This window comes from Branchiostoma lanceolatum, chromosome 7 (genome assembly GCF_035083965.1).
Source record: "Branchiostoma lanceolatum isolate klBraLanc5 chromosome 7, klBraLanc5.hap2, whole genome shotgun sequence".
Lineage (NCBI taxonomy): Eukaryota > Metazoa > Chordata > Leptocardii > Amphioxiformes > Branchiostomatidae > Branchiostoma > Branchiostoma lanceolatum.
The window spans coordinates 5545553-5567733 of NC_089728.1; the positions used below are offsets into that span (position 1 = coordinate 5545553).

Consider the following 22181-nt stretch of genomic DNA (forward strand, 5'->3'; position numbering starts at 1 on the left):
ATCATAGACTTATAAAGCAGTTTTACAACCACAGCCGTGATAACGATTGCAACCTCCTCAATCGAGGAATCATCATGGATATCGTACATCAACACCATTGACAAGTTGTTATTGTTTGCCAAATGACGTCAATGTATGTAAAACGATATACATGCATATATGGATATTCACGATATTCTTAGTTGTAACATCGCTACTTTGTTACTTAACGTTTAGGCTTGCCGTACTTGTAGCTATGTACATGTTTAGTTAGTATCGCTTTTGTTTCATTAACTTAAGTTTCTTGCGTAACTCATACGAGGCACAACAAACATTTGTGGATGAAAATTATGAATAGGAAAAGTCCCTAGATTTGTGACACAGGGCTGGTAGTCAGTATCTAAATAAACGTTTTGATATAACTTGATTTGGCTTTTTGTCATAATATGGGTAGGCCCTTTATTTAATGCATATCATTATATCTATTCCCATAGGAAAATCCAGAATCTTATAGCTAGCCAGATCTATTCCTTGAGACTTTGATTTCGTTAGAAATACCCAGTATTTGGTCGTGAGATAGATTAATTCGTGCCCTTACAGAACAACCAAATGACAGAAAAGACCACAAGTAAAGGTAAACATTATGAAGGAATGATACAAATGGATACCAATGTAAAATAGGATTACAAAAAAAAAGAAAAGCTTGCACGCAAATAAAGGTAAAGGCAAAGCAGTCATCCTCCATTGAGGCACGCACATAGCATAGACTTTAAGACCTTAAAAGCCCCTCATATATCAAGACTTGGTCTCAAAGATAAAAACTTTAATCACAAACATTTGCACGACCAATTAAGTGATATCTGCCGTCGCTATGTTTCAAATCGTTACAGAACATATCAAGAATGGTAAATTTTGAAAAGAAAAAGAACTAATGGATGAAGAAAGGGAGAGCGATCGCGCGCGATAAAAAAAAACAGCATTGACTTGAACTCAGCAGTTGCTACTTTCGGCCTCCTTCCAGACAACTCTGAAATAACACACAACACACACAAGACGTACGTCACGTCCATATCTTTTACTGCATTGAGCAGCAAAGAGCAAGTTGAATGGGTGAAAATATAGCGAACAGCTCAAGCTTAGATAGAATAACACTTAGACACCGCGAGAAACAACACAAGTATCTATTAGATGATCTCCAAGCAGATCTACACGGGGCGCGAAAATCGTATATGCTAGCCAGAGAAGGTCCAGTCAGCCAGATAAGCTCCAGCTGGCTGACTGGACCTTCTCTGGCTAGCATATACGATTTTCGCGCCTCGTGTAGATCTGCTTGGAGATTATCTATTAGAGTCCGTGGACTACTGGCCAAATAGTGGAAAATTGGCTCAATAGGCTAGATAAATTGCCAAAGGAGTTTGCAACATTAACAAACAAACAAATCTGTACTGCAAAGACCGCCCAAGTCCTTTTGATAAAGTATCCCTCCATGGGGCCAATTTCTAACCGTCTGCATTGTTTTCTGTCCACCAAGAACGCCGTTTAAGGTTTAATCTAAGACTGATGCGATAACAAGATATTACTCGTATGTCTTCAGCATGCAAGCGAAGCGCCCCCTAGACACTAGGCGAAACACCCTCTCCATTTCATACCGTCACGTTCATCCGTCCCGCTATTTCTGGACGCAAGCATGTACGCGTCCAAGGGTCAGACTACGTTGTGTGACTACAAACACACTATAACACTAGTGATACGTTTGTGAATATTTGACATCCAGGTCAGGAAAAGAGGAATGAAATTGAATCTTTTGAACATTTCTTCTCATTGAAAAAAAGCTACCGGATGGGCGCTTGAAACGTCTGAGTTTACAAATTTATTAATCCAGTAGTAAAGATTCAATTTTATTCTTCTATAACACTAGTGGTATGTAGTGGTGGGTCAGACGGAAGGGGAAGAGGGTGGAACTTCTGCGTTTCGCCAGTGTCGACATTCTAAGTTGCACATGACCGGTCGACCACGAAGAAAAGTCAGCTAAAGCAGAGAAAGTGGGGTTCCTCTTCGAGGAAGAAGGAAGGGCTAAGAATCTAGCCACATTAGGGCAACATCTTGATTTTGTTTACTGGCAAGTGTTACCGTACACCACACAGACTCTCAGGCAGTATAGGGAGAAACAATCTGGCTAGCTCATATAATAGGAAGTGTCTAAAGGAAAGGAACACGTTTTATACAATACATTTGCAGACGAGACATATACAAGTTACCAAACACACACACACAAAATGAGAAAGCCCAGCTCCCTTTAAAATAATCCCTTAAGTTACCCCAAGGAGGTTATTCCTTAGTTACCCCCCATCACCAAAGACTGGCTGGCAGAACCATAAAGTCCTCTGTGAGGGGACTTTTGGACTCACGTTACTCAACTAGGCTTCTGTTATGTATTTACATGTATTCATTCGCTTATTCACACGTCTTGTCAAACATTTCATTTTCCATAATGTACAAGTGTCGGCGAGAATATAAGTTGAGTACAACTTGAGTCCGCTGTCACTTCGTCTATGTTGCTTCCTTCATTTGGGATGTCGGACGACTCGGCCCATTACCAACTCGGCCCAGTCAACTCGGCCCCAAAACCTTTGCGATGGGCCGAGTTGGAAATGGGCCGAGTTGTCCTGATACCCTTCATTTGTATTATTTGATGTTTTTTTGTTTGAATAAAGAAAAAAAAAATCAAGTCCACGCATCACCGCCTTGTGAGATTGATCAACAGAAACTAGCAGTGAGTAGCGAAAGTGGAACTTGTGAAAATGCAAAGAACCGTTCATAAAGGAAGAAAAGCAGGAAGAAGTTCATGGTTAAGGAAGCTAAGCGCGCACCTGTCTCGTTTGGAAATGTTTGTTACGTGGTATTGATTAAATCACCGTCTACAGTTGGTCCTGAACTCAGGGGGATTTTTATGATACAAAGGTTGCAACCTAAATGCGCCTGCGCGGGAATCCCCTTGAAAGGGCGATACCACTATATCAACAGAGGTGGCACAGAGTTGACAATATGTAAAACAAGACGGAGTTCTGTCAATTGACACAGCGACCCTCACATATTTGTGTACATGGATGTCGATTCATTGAAATAAATGCATGTATACAATTCCGACCGACGAAAGTTGGTAGCCTTGAACTGATGTATTATCTATTTTCAAATACCCCCACATGAAAATGGCTTTGGCCGTTTTAGTACAGCGTAGGACGATGAAATCCCCTTACGTCACGCGGGAAATTCCGAGGCAATATGACTTTCCCTGCTATATAAACTCGAAAGAGACTATAAAGGAACGAGTCGTTTTAACTTTCTACTGACCCAGATACATCGACTGGTAAGCATGCATGCTTTCTTTCACTCTCCTATGGTTAGAACTTTGACGGCTGTTGTGAGTGACTGAGGTGTCGCTTATAGATATATTGTTGACATTGTTGCTGAACATTGGTTAGACTTATTTGACCTGTAAGGCTAGTTTTGGTGGATCCTGGGAGGGCTGGTGGGGCCTGACACAAATCCTTTCACGTGTGAGGAAGCGTATGGATAAGGGATTGTCTGTGGCCGTCTGTCTCGGAGGCGCCGCCTTCAGTTCAAGGGTAAAAGTTATAACGGCTGTAATTTTGCGGAGAGTACGCCCATCTTTCACTAACGGCTCGAGTGAACGCTAGAGTACAGACGATGAGGCTTGTCTGATTGGCTTGAGGCCAAACGCTCCCTGCAGGTACACCAAGATAGTGTGCTGAGACAGGTCAAGTACTAGTTGGAAAGCGAAAGGGGGAGGGCGAGCTAGCAGGTCGCTACATATAAAATATCTTCTTCTATCTTCATCTTTGTGTTAATCTTGCAGGATGTGTTTGACGTTGAAGTGTTGTACGTTCTCCTGTGTATCAGACAGGCCCCTATGCATGCTAGCACGTGCGCATTACAGGCGTACATGTACTAGTATAGAGTGTATGGGGTGTGGAATGTACATGGCAGTTTTGTGCGGCTTGGTGGTGGAAAAACACATGCGATCACTTCCTGGTATGACGTCATCATGCACAGGTTGCTGTTCATCTGTGGCGGGGTCGAAGGGGAGGTGACAGGGGGTAACTGTTGGGGCCAGGGGTGTGAGAGCAGGCAGGAGTGGTTATGTATGCCTAATGGTGGTTGAGAGCCTGGAAAGCTAGGCGGTTGTTAGAGGCAGGGACGTCGGGATTTTGTGGTCGGAGGAGGTCGGGAGGGGCGGCATAAGAGGTGGGGGGGGGGGGGTTACGTAATCAATAACACGCGGTAGTATGGATTCAAGTTTGTAAATCGTTCACCTGGTATTTGGTCAGCAATCGTTTATTTCTGCATGTGATATCTTGACAGCTCGGAACTTTGTTGACAACATTTAAGTTCCGAGCTGTCAAGTCGACAGTCCAAAGTTCAGGGGGAAAGGTCATCTTCCATGTGACGACTGCCTCGGTCGAATCCAGAACAAGTTGGCTAATACTAGTAGTGTCCTGGGTACGACTCTGTCTTCAGACCAGAACATTGTTTCTACCTCTCCCCCATATTTGCATGATACCGAAGAAGATATAAATGCTTAAAAGTTGAAACTCACAGGAAAATACCGGTTTCCGGGGCCCCACCCCTTTAAATCGAATGGAACAGGCCTAAAGACTCCTGTTACACCTGTCCAGTTTACAGGCCATAATAAGGAGGAGTATCTAAGAACATGGCCCACAGCGCAGACGACAGGAAGAGACTCCGGAACTTCTTCATCAGTCACCTTGACGCTGAGGACGTCCCGGGGGTCCAGTGGATGGACCGGACCACGGGACTGTTCCGGATTGTCTGGAGGCACGCCGGAAGGGACGGGTTCGATCCGGAAAGGGACGGACTGATCTTCAAGGTAACTGTCTATAAATATACATTCTATGACAGAAGTGTGATTCAACCTCTGCATTTTGCGAATGCGTGTTGTAATGTTGAGAGTCATGGCAAGCCCCCTTGAGGAACATGCCCTTTTGAATTGAAATATGAAACCTTTTGCACATCCAGTAAGAATTTGAAATTAGATCTATGGATTCCAATATTGTATCTGTAGCTATCTATATAGCCAGTATAGCCGCCCTACGGTGTAACACACCAGCTTAGCAGGCAGGCGGCGCGGAAGTGAGCAGCAGCTGGTTGTATCGCACTGCACAACCTGTCACGTCTAATCTTGTGCCATTGCAATGTTGAAAGTGACTCACAGATATACCCCCTCCCCGCTCACAGCTCTGGGCCCAACAGACAGGCCGGTGGAAGGAGGGAGATCCGGAGGATACAACAGCCTGGAAAACGCGCATGCGCAATGCTCTGCGCAGACTCGCAGATTTTGAGGAACAGACAGAAATGGGGAAGCCAGACGACCCGCACGAGGCCTTCCGAGTCTATCGGCTCGTGCCAGCACCAAAACACCGTAAGTCCTCTGGTAACAACACTGGGCGTACGTCTTATCAAAAAAAAAGATTCCGTAGCAGCTCTTATCAGACCAGTCACTTGTTCCACTTCATATTGTCACAATTGTGTCTTCTAGCGCTATGTGTATAAAATTTCTATATACTGTTTTGGCCCCAAAGAACTATCTAAGTATCTCCCCCAGCATTTAGAGAACCTGACCCATGTTGACTGAAATCCAAAATCAGCGCTCTCCTCAAAGACGTAAACACCGGTGACCCTAGAAGTCTGCAAAGGAGGCTAATACTGTTTCTTGTTGCAATTAGCCCTCGGGCAAAAAATGCAAATGAAACTCAACCATTGTTTGTTTGTTTCTGTTTTATTTAGCCAGGGTGGCCCAACTCAGTGCACTATACACTGCTTTGCAGTGGGGCCCTGGATAACACAATACAATCAGTACAAAACATAATTCTAAAATACATATACACCGATACATACAAAATTTACAGAGCCATAATCCATACTCGTAGTCCATATTCCGTTCCTATCGTAAGGTGAGGTCAGAGGTCAGTTCCTTTGTTTCAACATCCTCTTAAACGTTACACTGTTTGGAGCATTTTCATTGAAAGCGGTAGCTTGTTCCATTCACCAACACCTCTGTGGCTGAACTTTCGCCTTCCACATTCCAGGCGTGCCTGAGGCAGTTGCATAGATCGATTTAGACTGTGGCGTGTGGGATAGTTATGATACTCCGATACCATCTGAAAGACGTTGAGATATTCTGGCAGTTGTTGGTGAACAGACTTGTAAACTGTTTGTAGCAGGTGCTCATTTCTCCTAGTTGCTAAGGGTTTCCAATGTAGACTTGAGAGTTCAGTATTACCAATGTGAGATACATATGACAGCCCAAGTATAATTCTAGCAGCCCGATTGTGTAGCTTTTGTATCTTATCTAAGAGGCCTTTACCACAGTTACCCCACACTACATCACAATAGTCCAGTTTGGGCAGGATCATACAGTTGAATAGCATCTCAAGGGTACATTGTGGCAAAACTTGGGTAAGGCGCCGCAAGACACCCAGTCTCGCCGACACACCATTGCATAACTTATCTATGTGATCTTGCCATGTTAGACACGAGTCAAGCCAGACACCGAGATATTTAAAGCTGGAGACAACTTCCAAACATGTACCAGAAAGAATTGCTGTCAGTTGGTCTTTACCTAGTCGCAGCTTCGCCCTAGTGCCAAAAAGCATGGCTTTACACTTCTTCACATTTAAATTTAGTTTGTTTGATTCTAGCCATATTTCTATACTTCGGAGATCTTGGTTCAGTGCTCTATTTACATCACTGATTGTACTGGACGCATAAAACAGTGCAGTGTCGTCTGCATACAGTACTACTTTTCCATGCTGTAGGACATCAGGCATGTCGTTGATATAAAGAATAAATAGTAACGGCCCCAGTACAGACCCTTGGGGGACTCCCACCGAGATGTTCATGAAATCACTTGAGACCCCATTTACCACTGTGGTCTGCTGTCTGTCGTTTAAGTAGGAGCGGAACCATGTCAGTTCTGTGTCTTGGAAACCACTTATTCTTAACTTATCGAGAAGGATCGTGTGACATACCGTGTCGAAGGCCTTCTTTAAATCAAGAAAGACGGCACCGGTAAAGAGTCCCTTCTCCATGTCCCTTCTCCATGCTTCTTCAAATATTTTGCTGTGTTATTACATTTATTCCGTAGTCTCTTAGCTGTCTCCCACACATGAGGTAGTTTTGTTTTCTTAGCCCTGTTGAAGTAAAAGTCTCTGTCACGGGCCATGGCTAAGTATTCTTGGGTCATCCAGGGGGGCTGGTGACCTCTGATTCGTACAGTTACCCAGGGGGCATACTTATCACAGATATCAGTTAATATTGTTTGGAAACATCCCAGTGCTTCATTAACGTTGGAACATTTTTCTACTTCTGTCCATGGTGCATTGTACAGCTCTTGCTGAAAGGCCGCTTCGTTGAACTGTCGGTAGGATCTGACTCTTGCCGTTCTTGGAATCCCCCGGGGTTGCTTAGCCTTCCGCACTACGTAGGTGAAGCTGTGATCGCTGAGTCCGGTGGACTCCACACCACATTCTATTACCTTATAGTTTTGTTTTCTTTTGCGATTTAGTTCCTTCTTTATTCATTGTTTTCCACAGTAGTTGACTTATTTGTACCCTGAGATTTCAGGGAACAGTTGGGTTTGTTTTATATTTTGTTGTTGGCAGTTTCTGTTATCTTTATGTTTACTGCTTACACGGAGCTTACCTCAGAGTGGTGGGCCATTAATGGTGGTGGAATCTTATTTGTATTTACGAATTTGTTCAATATTTCTGTATGATAAAATCTAGATACAGCCTGTTACCCGACAATGACGATAAACGTTAAGTTATATAGAGCACGTATAGGCTTATTTTGTCCACCTTTACAATCTTGTCTATATAAAGACAACAAGGCAAGATGTCGGCTCATACAGGTGCTGTTGATTGGAATGTGCCTACTCTATATTCCTAACGATGTCTATGGGCTGAGTATGTCAACCAATCAAAACCATGATGTAAGTACTAATCAAGTGATGACAACCTTTCATATGCAAAACATGAGGTATCCAGTTGAAAACTGGGACAAAAGAGATCTACTGATTAACCAATCGGACATACATCCAAACCCCGGCCCAATTAACAACACCTGTGCCACGCATAATCTGTTTGACAAGCTAAGGAACAAGAATGGTCTCAAATTAGTGCACCTGAATATCCGTAGTCTGTTGCCCAAGCTGGATGAATTAAGATCTGAAATGGTAAACAATACATTGGATGTATTAGCGCTAACTGAAACTTGGCTGGACGATAGTATAGATGACAATGAACTGAACATTCCAAATTACACGCTATATAGAAAGGACAGAAATCGTCATGGGGGAGGTGTGGCATGCTATGTAACTAATAGAATTCAACATACTAGTAAGTCAATTCCCGAAATTACTGTTCTAGATATTGAAGGTGTGTGGGTACAGGTGAAACACACTGTCGGTAAACCAATTATAATTGGCACCGTCTACCGCCCACCAAGTTCAAAACCGGAGTTCTTTGGCACCGTCTACCGCCCACCAAGTTCAAAACCGGAGTTCTTTGATACCCTTGAAACTGCTATGATTTCATTAAAAAATAAGATGCAAGTTTAGACTTCAAACACATTCCACACAAGATTTCAACCGACTCCTCGGTCTTCATTATGTAGACTTTACGTCTTGCACGTGATTTTCCGGAAATGTGACGTCAGGAATCGGGTAAAGATCGCTAGAAGGTCCTAGAAGCCTGAACCACCCGCCGCACCAGTTCAAGGGAAGGGGGACAGGCTCTTAGACAGCCTTCATTGGCTTGTTATATATTGCAGTTTGAGATTGCCATGAACATTTCGTTGTTTACAGCGGAAGGATATGAAAACGTTTGAAATAGGTCCATCAAATAACTATGAGGGATTCACAGGTGGTGTTTTCGTCACTTTATACAGCTCCAAAGCCGCCCATGATGCCAGAGACATGCATGGTGCCAGACGAGTTGATGTCTGATCTGGGAGATACCAAGTCCATGAACTGTTTGGCGGTCGATGAAGTATTGGACTATTTTGATGGTAAGCGACTCGCTCTTTAAAAAGTCTTACGTTACAAGGAGATCTGACTGATATTCTGAGTTCTCCTAGTACATGTTGACTGTTGAGATTTGAAAAAAAAAGGTTCTGAATGAAAGTGTTTAAAAGAATATCTTCGTTGTTTGTATTAGGGTTGGACGCCGATATGGTTTCACCTGCGCCTCCGGATGACCCCTCTCAGAGCGCGTGCGCACAACTACAGCCAATCGCAGCAAACGGGGCACCGCAGCCAAACGTTAATCAGGCAGCCGATGGAGCCACAGCGACTGCATCCGACCAGACTCGAGGGTCGTTTCCAAACCTACCAGGTACATGCACGTAGCTTGGGAACCATCCTCCGCAATAACTGCTTACTCAATCTTTTCGCTTGCTTGGTTACACGCCATACCACGTTGGAATTAAAAATAAAAAAGCTGCAAAAGATGAGCGTATACAAATAAAGTTTTGCTTTGCGAAGAAGCTTATTGCGTGACAATCGCACAAAAATCTATATGTCTTTTATTAATTTTCATTTAGATGGTGACGTGAAGGTTTCCGTGAAGTACCGGGGTAGACAGGTTTGGGAGGAGACCTGCAGCAACCCCAGCGGCGTGCGGATCTACCATGGCTCTCCTATCAAGGAGTATGTGGGCCGATCGGTAGGTTGTGCCTAGACATCAGAGCGTTCTTTGTTTAAAACAGGAATTCTTCACATCAAATATCAAATGAGAAGTATTTCAAACAACTACGGTTAGCTATTTTATAATTGATGTCAGCAAAATACGTAATTTTGACTTGTTGATCTTCTTTTTCCTGATGCAGGTGATCACAGATAGAGACCCCGAGAGGGTGTTTGGCCCCGACGAAGTCACGCATGTCCTTTTGCCTCCTTGCGAACCCCACATGCACTCTCAGAAGCAGCTAGACGTCACCAAAGAACTCTTAAAACACGCCGAAAGAGGCGTTGTCCTACAGTTTTCAAACGGTGACATCTGGGCCACCCGGCTATGCCAGACCAAAGTCTTCTGGCTGGATCCGAACAAGCCCGACATGGCGATACCTCTGAAGCTAGAACGTGACACCCGCACCAAGGTGTTCGATTACATCCAAGGCTTCTTGCCCCTTCTGCAGAACTACGCACGGAATAATGGGAGCAAGAAACCACGTCCTTACTTCAAGATGTGCTTCGGACAGTCCTGGGGAGCGGAGGATCCGTTCGAGAGTAATCTCATCGCAGTGACGGTGAAGCATCTGACGGCGGGGATGCAGCTTGACACCGTGAGCCAGTACCGGCACCAGGACAGCACCTCCTCCCAGTCCTTCCCGCTGAATAACGACCCGCTCTCGCGCTCCAACCCGGAGGATCACATCATACAACAGCTGGAACAGCTCATGACGAGCCTCACTCTACAGCAGGGTTCTTCGCCGCCTCAGAATTTCCAAACGAGTTAGGACTAGAAAACGTGCGAAAAGTGCCTCCGCTTCTGAGGTGTCGCCAAAAATGTTATTCCAGTGTAGCATTACACTGTTATAGGAACTGAGTATGGCCTCCTTGGCAGTCATGAAAGCTTTTATTATAGGAATAGGACAGAATACAAAGACGTAGCTACAGTTTCTCTAGGGCACTGCTGCATGGTAGTTTTAGACATGTGAATTGAGTAACCTATAGGAAAAGATGCACTAAAAAACTAAAAGGTCAAAGTGTGTGAAACCTTTGTCATGACAACATTTGTACATATCAAAGATAGAGTCCAAACATCACCGGAACACTTATATATATATATATATCATTGAGTGCATGTAGTCCGTACGGAGTTATGCAGATTACATTTGCACTACGGATGGCTAGCCTCTACCAGGCTCCGCGGATTGCCGGAAAAAGAGAAGAATTTGGCCAAATAGTATGCTAAGTATGCTAGGAGAGTCGCAATAGAGCCCAATAGGCCAACCACTTTATGCTTGTACATGTACTATATGATGTACAGTTACGCAGTTTGTACGTTTTGCTTGTTGCTTGTTAGGACTGAGCCCAGCTAACATAGAAAACACGAGAACATTACTTATTACATACGATTACTTATTTCATTATTACATACGGTACGCGTACGATGTAGGAAACTGCAGAATAGTGTAGAGGCAGACTAAGAATAAAAGCGATGCACAATGTGGTACTGTATTCATCTTGTGAGTAACCGGTTGATGAATAATGGTGTACATGTATATAGTAGGCTGATTTGAATGATACCTGCATAAGATTTCGTTTGATTAGTCCCGTTCTCAAATGTATATGAATGAAAACGCTTCTAGTAAATCATTGAAAGCAATGTACTATCTGTGTTGTATTTCCTGAAAATGGTTTGTATGTGTGTGTGTGTGTGTGTGTGTGAGTGAGTGTGTGTGTGTGTGTGTGAGTGTGTGTGTGTGTGTGTGTGTGCGTGTGTGTGTGTGTGAATGTTGTACATATCGCGTCTTTGAGAAACCGCGCCTGTTAGGTGTCTTATTCATCGATTCCGACAGGAAGCGTTTGTGTTCAATGGCCACAGCTTTACAAAACTTCCATACTGGTAAACTGAGGAAACGAATATCACAGGCATATAAGGCACTACGTCCAACTGGCACCGGAAAACAGTTTGACAAGCACCAACCTTTTGACCCCATCACTAGATCTACCTAACACGATAACATGCTTGTTGTCTTCAATTAGCTGCCCGGGGGCGATGATATGTTTTCACAGCACAGTCTGTCAACACACCTGTCCCACGTTAGACAAACTGTCCCGGAAAGGAGGCTTCTAGGACGAGGTAAGGGGTCAGATTCCTGGAAATTCAGGGGCGGGCTTCCGCTTGTTTGTTTGTTTTTGTTTGTGGTATATTTGCGGTGAGCTAACATAATCTGATCTTATGATCTTATCACCACTTGTCAATAGTAATTCACTGCGGGCATTAGAGCATTGCATGCCTTATTAGGGAAAAAGATGGAGAATACACACAGAAAGCGGTAGATAGTATTTGAACCACTCATAGGGCAATGCTCATAGCTACCACGTCACAAATAACTAAGATCATTCATAGATAGGCAATGCCGATTTTGAACAGCCTAGCTAAAGTCAGATCTGTACTTCGTGAAACTTTATCTTCAGTTGAAAGCCTTTCTAGCGATGTTATTCTGTATTTTGGGATCTCAACTGACGGCTTATCAGAAGATATGAGGGAAGATTTTGTTTAAAAATTTACTCTACCTTGGAACAAGGAGGTTATTGCTTGGAAGGAACAAAATGCAAATCAAGTGAACATTCTTACTAGTCTTGGAGCTGAAAGCTAGGGGAAGGTTATGCCTAAATACAATTGTTAATTTCTTCTAGATCCCTTTATCTTGTAATACCAAAATAACAAAAGAAACAAACGCACAAAAAACACATTTTTTTCGATAGCCCACGCCACGCGGCCACGCACCAATTGCAACGTTAGATAATCGTAACTGATTAGCGTGGGCCGTTATACTGGCTGAAATAATACAACCTGGTGAATTATATATTAGTACAGTACCTACACCATTCCTTTAAGCACTTTTGATGCGCTTAATTCCTCCTTATACTCTTTCTTTATTAGTTTACTGTTTGTTTTTGTTTACGTGGTTGCTTTTAGCTTAACGATCGATATGACTCTGTGACAAAGTGTCCGATCATTTAGCTCAAACAAGTGTCATTGCCTCAAAACAAAATCTCTCCCCCCCTCTGATTTGAGTGGTACAGCCCACCCGGAAGTGACGGAGTTTCTACATGGCGTTGGCGTTTGGAAACCCCGGCGTCATCCGGGATTCCCCAAAGCAGAAGACTTTGCAACTCCTTTGCGATCAGGGCCGGATTTAGATCTTGAGACAGTCTTTCTTTCGGTGTGGCGGGGGTGTGGCGGTAGTTTCTTAAAGGGAGAACACTACGAGTTTCACTCGACGTTTCCTGGTTGCCGTTAGAGTGAGTCGGACGCAAAATCGGGAACTGTGATTCAGAATTCAGGGGAAGGGGAGGTGAACAACGGCAAGAATAGCAGGTGAGAGACTCAGGGATTTTCTCATGATCATGACATAGGGACTGTTGTATTGTTTGTATTATTTGTACGGTGTTGAACACAGTCACTTCGGTGTTTGAGGTTACGTGTGTGTGTTTGGTGGGGGGGGGGGCAGAAGTATTGGATATAACGTTACTTCAGATACAAGCTTCGCGATGTACAACGTCTAACGTGTTACTTTTTTTTAGCACTTAATGATTATATCCGAGCAGTTTAAGAGGGTGAAGTCCAAGATTGTGTTCGATACGAGATCATACGACACTTCTATTCCGTACCTGTTTGTGAACTAAGTGCCTCCAAGGTGTTTGCGATCTATAGTCTACATTTTCCCGGGTCACGTTTAATATTTGCAATTTGACATGTCCAAGGAGGCCCTGCCAAGCTTGACCTTAAGTCTTTATGATACAACACCGTGAAGAAGTCATCATCGGAGTACTTGAATTTCATCCTAATCAATCACAGAGAGACCCGCTATACCTCCCTCCAACCACTGTGCACCGCGAACCCTTAAAACACACAAGGTCACTGTGAAAAAATTCTTATAAGCATTCACGTTATACAGTGTTATTACGCACACACTGCAGATCGGAAACCGGACACCGCCATTCAAAACGAACTTTGATGAAGGTCGCCACAGGGCAAATTCTTTTTCTAGTACTCAACAACCAACCAACCAACCAACCAACCAACCAACCAACCAACCAACCAACCAACCAACCAAACTTAAAATCTAAATCGTATAGCATATCTCCTCACTCGATCAGTGTACCATATGTCCATATTTACTTTGTTGTCGTAGCTCGTGGACTCTCGGCATACGACACGCAGGATAGATCTTTTGCTAACCAAACGGCCGTGACCGTTGCGTTTGTACGTCCCTACAACACCCCCCCCCCTCCCGCGTTGTCAGACTGTAGACTTAGATGTTACATCATTGTCACCTTGCCATTGTAGGTGGGAAATCTGAGTCATGGACATGTTAAATGGGACCCGGATTCCTTTCATTTTCATTTCCATATTCCACATGCATGCCGTTGACACACTGGGGGTTCCCCTTCCTCTGGAATTCCCCATGAGGCTGTGCATAGATCATCATGGTATGCTAAAGGGTTTATCGTTTATGTCCTGTCCCGATATGTGTATGTTGTCATAGTGCCTGCTCGGGCCCTAGAACCACCGAACGAACAGTGTGAGTGAAGTGTTTATTTCAAGCGAAAGGTGGGCGTGTTTGACTCTACCGCTTTCACATTTACTTCGTCAAATTAATTGCAATACTGAGGACCTGCCAGCGGTCACGTCAATTGCCTCGGCAACGTGCAAGTTACTGAGGGTTGGATGAGCGTTTTCACGTTGATCTTCAGTAAGTGAGTTCTTGAGTTGATGCCGCAGGTCATAGTTCTACTTTGTATACTAGAAAATCGCTAGAAATATCACTGCATATACTCCTTTTGATGCATATTTTGACTCTTTGTGGTTGACAGGTATTGCGCAATGACTGAGTTGATTACAACGTTACATAACCTGATTTAGAAATGGCACTGATCTCGATGGGGCTCACCTGTCTATCTATCCATAGTCATGCGAAGCTTAGTCATTTCACCCAATTGTAAGCAGGCCTGTGCATGCACTGATAAGACCACTAATGCAATATTAATGCCAGGGAGGCAATATGAGGTAAATCGGGAATTTTCCGACGTCAGAATGTTTGAAAGTGGTGGACGCATTCTTACACAATCAAAGCACTAACTGTACATAAGACTACCGGGCCAATATGACGAATTTTTAGTGGTCCCTTATTTCCCCCTCGACGTAGGTATGAAGAATCCTGCCTGTAGTGACCACCTGTCCACATAGACCAGATTGGTCCTATGAGTGGTCTTCTTGGGCAGTTTTGACCGTGCAGTAACTATATATACGAACATTTCTGCCACAAAAGCTGTAGCGTCACGTTTGATAGCAACAAAAGTGAGTAAAGAGTACAGTTTTTGTAGCCCAAGACAAGGGCACAGCGGTACAAAATGCCAACAAAAGCACGGACTCCATTTGTGCCCTCCGGTCACCAGGAAGTAATTTTCTCTGTACGAAGTAAACAATCAGCTGAACTTTGACATGGCTGGCGTATTGTACAATATCGCTGGAGGGCGTTGCTAGCCGGCTGAAAGGCCAAGCCGCGTACGTGAATTTGGACCCCCGACCAGAAATGACTCATTCAACAATGTCGCAAATGGATATAGATGTTTCTTTGAATGATTTGCACTTTTGAATGAAGCAAGACTTTCACTTTACTTGTTTAGCAATGTCACATACAACTCAAATCAACTTTGACCTGTTTTCCAGGTACTAAGTAGTCCCGGAATTTACATTTTACTTCTTTAACTCTTTTGTAAAATAGTCAACATGCGCTTTAGTTACCTCCAGAAACTTTTCTGGCGAAGATTCAGGGGTGAGCCTAATGGTATAGTATTGTGTGCAGTCTGCAAGAATCTAGGAATTGTACAGGAATGTGTACACAGGAATGTCCACAGGAATATGTCTACAGGAAGTACCTCAGGAACTGTTATGGTAGAAAGTGGGTCATACATCCGCCCGGAAGCATTCGTCCTAGAAAACCAGGACAGCCAGTTCAGTTGTAGATAGAGAAACTTTGCACAATGTCAATCATCAAAAACGTTTGCCTGCAGTCCAGTATTGTTAGCGTTAGTCTAGTATTCCAACGATCGGTTCCCGGTATTGGCCTGAGAATGGACTGCAGGCTACATAAACGGACATTTGCTCTGACTTTTAAACTTTCGGTTTGTATTTGTTTGTTTGTTTGAACCTTTGTTTATTCATGATAAGCTCAAATCGGCACGCAGGCCGCTTTTCATTGAGGTCATGAGGGAAGAGGAAAGGCTCGGAATCAGATACAATATAACAGAGATACACAGTCATTTGAGTACATGTATCTATCCTTCTATTCCACACAGGGATTACCAAACGAAGAAAACTAAGGTAAAATGTCACAGAACAATAATCACGACCTCAACAAGAACGACCGGAAACGGCTCCGGAAGTTCCTACTGGAGCACTTAGAACGGAATGACGTCCAAGGGCTGACGTGGGTCGACAGGTCACAGGGCATCTTCCGGATCGGTTGGCGCCATGCAGGACGGGACGGCTACGACCCGGAAGTAGATGGGATGATCTTCCGGGTAAGTAAGGATATACAGTACAACTTTCTTTTATCAAAAGTCAAAGGACGTTATTCAAGGAAAGCACTCATTCATTCATTGCCTCCAGAACAGAACGGTTTGTTGTCAAGCTTTTTCGTAAGACTTTCGTCTGAAAAGAATTCACAAAACTGTAAACTTGAAAATATCGCATCGTCGGTATTTTCTTCCAGTGCGGTCGTCTCTCTAGTTCTTTAACCGATGCCGCAACAAGGCCTGTAGTTGTCCTTGAAGCAACTTTTGAACTGCATTGATGGCTAGTGTCACAACCGATACAGTTCTAAACGCCTACAAATTAACGTAATTTCTGCATAGCTATGGGCGGAGCTGACTGGGAAACACAAGCCTGGGCAACGGGAGGACCCAACCGCCTGGAAAACGAGGCTACGAAACGCACTGCGAAGATTACCGGACTTTGCCGAGCAGTTACATCTCGGCAGGCCCGACGATCCGCACGATCCTTTCCGAGTCTACAAGTTCGTCCCCACACCCAACCTACGTAAGTTCATGTGCTTTTAATCTTATCTTTTATCATTGCAACAATTGCAACATTTACTGACAAGACGTGACGGCAACACACCCAATCTCATAGCTTATGTTCGTGTCGTCATCAAAACAGAGGGCATTACAAAAGTACATTGAAACAAAACAGACCAGCAATGCACAAGAATAACACAGTAATTTAAGATAAACTTATAGTAACAAAAATCACATGAAATGCAAGAGAAATTAGATTTGTTCACTGGTAACTTATAAGCAGGTTTTGATCCGTTTTGACACAACGGTTGTGAAAGATTGATCAGGTTTATAGTCAATAAGAAAGATGTTTCACATCCCTAGCTTGTCAGATCTTACATTTTTGTTTGTTTGGGAAATGATTTATGCCTATCCCTTCCCCGTTCTTCTTTCCATTATTCCCTTCCTATCAATCGTTTCCTTTCATTGCTCTGATTCCCCCCCTGTATTTTCCCACCCCCGCTCTACCTTTTCATATCTACTGAAATTATCCATTTTCATCGCATTCTTCCTCAACGCCTACGGCCTGCTTGTTTCAGGTTTCTCTGATTTCTTCCCCGTATGTTGACCGACAGAAGTAGAATCTTGTGGTAATAGTAATAGTAATACTATGTTTTTTTCCGCTTTCTCTTCCCATTTAGTAGTACGTTATTTTCCTATTTCTCTTCCCATGTCCTGCCGCCGGACTTACCAGTGTCCAATATCAAATTTTGTCCTTTTCGCCTTGTATTTTCGCGTTTCCCTTTAAACTTATACGATTTTTAAAGACCTTAGTCCAAACAAGTGCATCATAACCAGAAGTCTAGCACACCTTTGACAACTTTCTTCGCAATACTGTTTTCTAAAACATGGAATCATGACATTTCGTACTACAAAAAAAACGAGCACTGGTGTTTGGCTGGCTTGTATTTCACACTGGACTGCGTTACAGAATCTCTCTCTGCCAGGGCCTGATTGGCAGTGCAAGGATCAGCTAGAAGCGAGCTTTTGTCAGGCTACATTCCGCACTATCTATCTTCAAATATCCACAACTTTTTTCCCCGTTTACCGGTGCAATGGCCTAATTGGTAGAGTGTTCGCCTTGCATACGGTAGGTCGTGAGTTCGAACCCCGGCCGGGTCATACCAAAGACTCTAAAAATGGTACATACTTCCTTCTCTGCTTAGCACTCAGCATTTGGGAAAGAGTATGGAAGTTAAACACACACAGCGCTACCAGCGGACCAACCCCCTGCTGTAGTGACTGGTTTAGTGCTGTAGTGCTGTAGTTTGTGTGGCCCAAGGGCTACGAATGGGAGATGGGCGCCCCCCTACGCATCTTCGATGCATAGGACTTATTCCCCGTCTCTTTCTGCAGCTCCTCTGCAGGCTGCATCCCCTCAGGCGGGCGCTACCATTCTGCCGGGTCTGGGGGAGGACTTCGGCATGAAGTGTGACGACATCGATGACGTACTTAACGGTACGGTAGCGTCAAGCATACAAATTACTTACCAAATATGGGGCTGGTATGCATTCTTTTTTCGAGGCAGGACCAAAATATAGTCTTTTTTGTACCTCCATTTGGGTATAAAACAAAGACTATACATTAAAGGAACATACATCTCTTTCGACGTTAAATTCTAGGTGATGAGATTGTATGTAAAGCTAATGAGATTCTTTTTATCAAATTTTGATTGACTTTCAGAGATCGACCCGAACACTTGGCAGGCGGTGTCTCCACTCCAGTTGGACATGTTACAGGACCAGGGTGGGATGCAGGTACAGCAACAACCGCTAGTAGGCGCTGCGCCACCACAAGCCTTTCCCGTCTCTGGTATGTCAGCACAAGGACAGCTCGGCGTCGAGGACTTTCCCGGACTGACTGGTAATTGCAATGTTTGTTCTAGACCATACATGATAGTGCATTTGCTCTGATTTTTGAAAGAAGATAAAATGGTTCTGTCATGGCACTAGAAAGGACAAGTCATTTGTTTGCAATGAAAGCAAAAATATAGAGTATGGACATGTTAGAATTTGCCTAAAATTTGCGTAGGCACAAGCCGCACAACTTAGATCGCAAATGTAGCAAAAATCTAGAATATAAACATATTAGAATTTACCCACAAGTTTACGTAGGCACAACTCAGATCTGTTGCTATACCAAACGTACTTCTCGGTACTTGCTTAATATATTCATTTACAAGTACGTCAGGCCCTGTTGGACGTTTAAAGACAAGACGCTACCATGTCGTCTTCTAACGCCTTTATATGTATCTTAGTCGTAAACATCTCAACGTGCTTTGTGAAAGTTTGTATTGAAACTTGTTTATTGTATAGTTACCAGGGATAACCCTTTGTAATAGCCTTCGGCTAGTTGGGTAGCCCTGGCTGTACTCCTTCTATAGACAAATAAACAAATCAAATCAGACAGCTGGATCAACTCTTCTCCACAGGACACACAGATGTAGACATCACGGTGGAGTACAGGGGGCGCTGCGTGGTGCCGCCGCAGCGCGTCTCCAACCCGAGAGGTCTCCGCATCTTCTCCGGGTCTCCCGTCACCCAGCAGATCGGGCGGCAGGTCTGTCTGTTTGTTTGTTTGTTTGTTTGTTTTGCATAACAGGTCAACCGCCTATAGCCGCAACACACTATCTCTCTCTTGGTAGTCCTTCGAAGTCGAAGATGACTATCAGTGTGTTGCTCATTCACGGGGGATGTGACCTATTATCATTACAAGTACAAGCTTTGTAACACCGGACTGTAAGGTTTGATCCACTCACCCGGATGGACCCTAGCCTGGTATTCAGACCTATTATAGCTCCTGAGTCTTTTCTGTCTTCAGGGCAAACAGGACAGAAGAGACTCTGGAGCTATGCTAGGTTTGGATACCAGGCTAGGATAGACCCCTACTCTTTTCGATAAGCATGGTGGGTTCTTTAACGTGCTCGCGGTGTGTCTGTCATCAAACACGGTATCTTCGGCTTTACGCCCCACCCAAGAGCACGTCCCCAACCGAAGCTAGTTACTTACTCATTTACACCTGAGTCGAGCTAGGAAAGGTGTAAAGTGCCTTTCCCAAGGGTACAACATTGGGGCTTGCTAGGGGTTGGAACCCGGAACCTCTAGATTCTAAGTCAATGACCCTAATCATAGACCACCTTCCCACCACTAGGTGATCGTCCAGGCCCAACTGGCCGAGGGGATGTACGGTCCACAGGACGTCGCTCAGTTCGTCCTACCGGACGTTGACCGGGAGAGCATGGGGCAAAAGCAGTTCGACCTCACGAAACAGCTTCTGGAGCACACCGAGCGAGGGGTCGTCCTAGAGTTCCACCAGAACGACATCTACGCAAGACGACTCTGCAGGAGCAAACTCTACTGGGAAGACAGCAACCGGCCCACCGAAGCGCCCATAAAGCTGAACCGCGACCAGCCCACTAAGGTGCATCTCTAGTTGCAACTTGCTTTAACGTTTCTATCTGACTTTTGGATGATAATGTAACTTGTATGTGTTGTTGGTATAAGAGCTATCATGTTTTGATATTTAGGCCGCATTTGAATACTTGTAACTTTCGACAGACTTCATGTTACATCAGTCACATTTGTAACATCGCAGTTGAATGAAATAGATCTGAATTTTGACTGAAATCTTATAGGTCTTCGACTACCAGACGGCCTTCATCCCAGCCCTTCAGAACTACGTCACAACCGAGGGAGCCGTACGGCCGAGCCCGGATCTGAGGCTATGCGTGGGGCAGATGTGGGACCGGGAGAGGCACCCCTTCAAGGACAACCTCATCACCGTGACGATCACGCACCTCACGGCGGCGCGGCAGCTCGAGGTGGTCCGCCAGGTGAAGGGACAGCACTCCCTGAGTCTCAGCGGCGCCGGCGTCTCCTGTTCCAACGAATACGACAAGATGGTGAAGCTGGTAGCGGGACTCGTGCAGTCCATGAACATAGGTTCCCAGCAAGACGCTTCGTCTGCGTTCCCTAACATGATGTAAAACAATATATTGTAAACCTGTAAATACTAGCCTGAGTGTCATCCTAGTTAGTTCCAGCAGGGCTCCCATACTCGGGGGGAGTAGATATGACACTTTTGAAACTGTCGCACTAGACAGCGAGGTCTACTTCTCTCGTAGACTACAGTTTTTCTCCCAGTGTAAAGAGAAATGAAGCTGAAGGGCACATCTGTAGTGGACTTCGCTTCATTTCTCTTTGCACTCACGTAGGTGTAGTCTACTAGAGAAGTAGACTGTGATGTCTAGTTCGACAATTTAAGAAAACAAGTGTATAGACCGCCACATATAACGTTTGCGCGTAACGTCGCAACCTAGAAATGTAAACAGCCGTGTTAGTGTCTAGTGTTAGGGTCAAGATTTTGTGACTAGTTTCACAAAGATTTCTGCCAATGAATGTGTCTACTTAATTATACATACAGTGTTTAAACATGTCTATGCACTGCCTGTTGCAAGGATGAGTACTTAATGTTGAGAATTTTAAGACCCAAGTTTTAAGGCTTTAATATTGTTTTCATAGAGTAACATATTCAAGAAATGATAGTATAAGCGTACGTATTGTAAAATGAACATGTTGATTGTTCCAAAATATACTAATCTTAAAAGACCGATATGATATTTGAAGCGGATATTTGATCACATCTTCCGTATGTGTAAGAAGACAAGTCTGTTGGAGTGTGGTAATCTCCAAGCAGATCTGTCGGTGGCAAGGCAGTATCAAAAGGGCTAACCTGTACCAAAAGCCACTACCTTACCACCGATAGATCTGCTTGGAGATTAGCAGTGTGGCATAAGGTGTGCGTGTGTGTGTATGGGGTGTGTGTCGAGGGGTATTAGAAGTGGGGAAAGGTACAGCGTAGTATCTGTGTTCTACCTTCTCTAGATCTCTTATTAAAAGCCCAAGTGAAGGAAGACATTTTAACGTTTCAGACAGTAGACATAATAAGAAACCGCACACATTATGGCAAGCACAAGGAATACACTAACGACCATGTATAACTCCCACCACATACGAGCGGTGAACCAACACACCAGTACTGAATGCTGAGTGTAATGTTGCACCCCAGTTATATTTTGTCTGATGTCTAAGTTTAAAAACAAAACAAAACTACACATCACATGTCTCTATTTCACTGACTGGTTAAACCCTTTGTGTTGGGGGAACTTGGGAGGAGCGTAGTTATTGGAAGTGATCATGTCAGTTAGTACGAATCACCAGCTATGAGTCAAAGTGGGGATGTCTTAGACTTTTTTTGTTCCATGAAGAAGTCGATCATTCTTACTGGGTTCCAGGTATGTTACATGTTA

At 44.0% G+C, this 22181-nt stretch overlaps 2 protein-coding genes across 2 annotated transcripts; both read left to right on the forward strand.

Annotated features, from left to right (window-relative positions):
- Nucleotides 1-3203: 3203 nt before the first annotated feature.
- LOC136438822 (interferon regulatory factor 8-like) lies at nt 3204-11412 on the forward strand. The gene is made up of 7 exons (XM_066433790.1): nt 3204-3346; nt 4677-4888; nt 5257-5440; nt 8968-9087; nt 9237-9413; nt 9622-9743; nt 9907-11412. Exons 2-7 carry the CDS (start codon nt 4712-4714, stop codon nt 10534-10536), a joined length of 1410 nt encoding a protein of 469 aa, XP_066289887.1. The 5' UTR covers nt 3204-3346; nt 4677-4711; the 3' UTR covers nt 10537-11412.
- A 1420-nt stretch (nt 11413-12832) lies between these two features.
- On the forward strand, nt 12833-21484 carry LOC136438823 (interferon regulatory factor 8-like). Its single transcript, XM_066433791.1, has 8 exons — nt 12833-13130; nt 16115-16339; nt 16673-16856; nt 18230-18331; nt 18557-18736; nt 19305-19432; nt 20024-20293; nt 20508-21484. Exons 2-8 carry the CDS (start codon nt 16145-16147, stop codon nt 20856-20858), a joined length of 1410 nt encoding a protein of 469 aa, XP_066289888.1. The 5' UTR covers nt 12833-13130; nt 16115-16144; the 3' UTR covers nt 20859-21484.
- The last annotated feature ends 697 nt before the right edge of the window (nt 21485-22181 follow it).

Excerpts from the sequence above, each read along its gene's own strand:
- LOC136438823 (XM_066433791.1), top strand. The coding sequence starts at position 16,145 with ATGTCACAGAACAATAATCACGACCTCAACAAGAACGACCGGAAACGG. Across the intron at positions 18,737-19,304 it reads GGACTTTCCCGGACTGACTG|GACACACAGATGTAGACATC; the intron begins GTAATTGCAATG and ends TCTTCTCCACAG. Across the intron at positions 20,294-20,507 it reads ACCGCGACCAGCCCACTAAG|GTCTTCGACTACCAGACGGC; the intron begins GTGCATCTCTAG and ends GAAATCTTATAG.
- LOC136438822 (XM_066433790.1), top strand. The coding sequence starts at position 4,712 with ATGGCCCACAGCGCAGACGACAGGAAGAGACTCCGGAACTTCTTCATC. Across the intron at positions 5,441-8,967 it reads CGTGCCAGCACCAAAACACC|CTCCAAAGCCGCCCATGATG; the intron begins GTAAGTCCTCTG and ends CACTTTATACAG. Across the intron at positions 9,414-9,621 it reads GTCGTTTCCAAACCTACCAG|ATGGTGACGTGAAGGTTTCC; the intron begins GTACATGCACGT and ends ATTTTCATTTAG.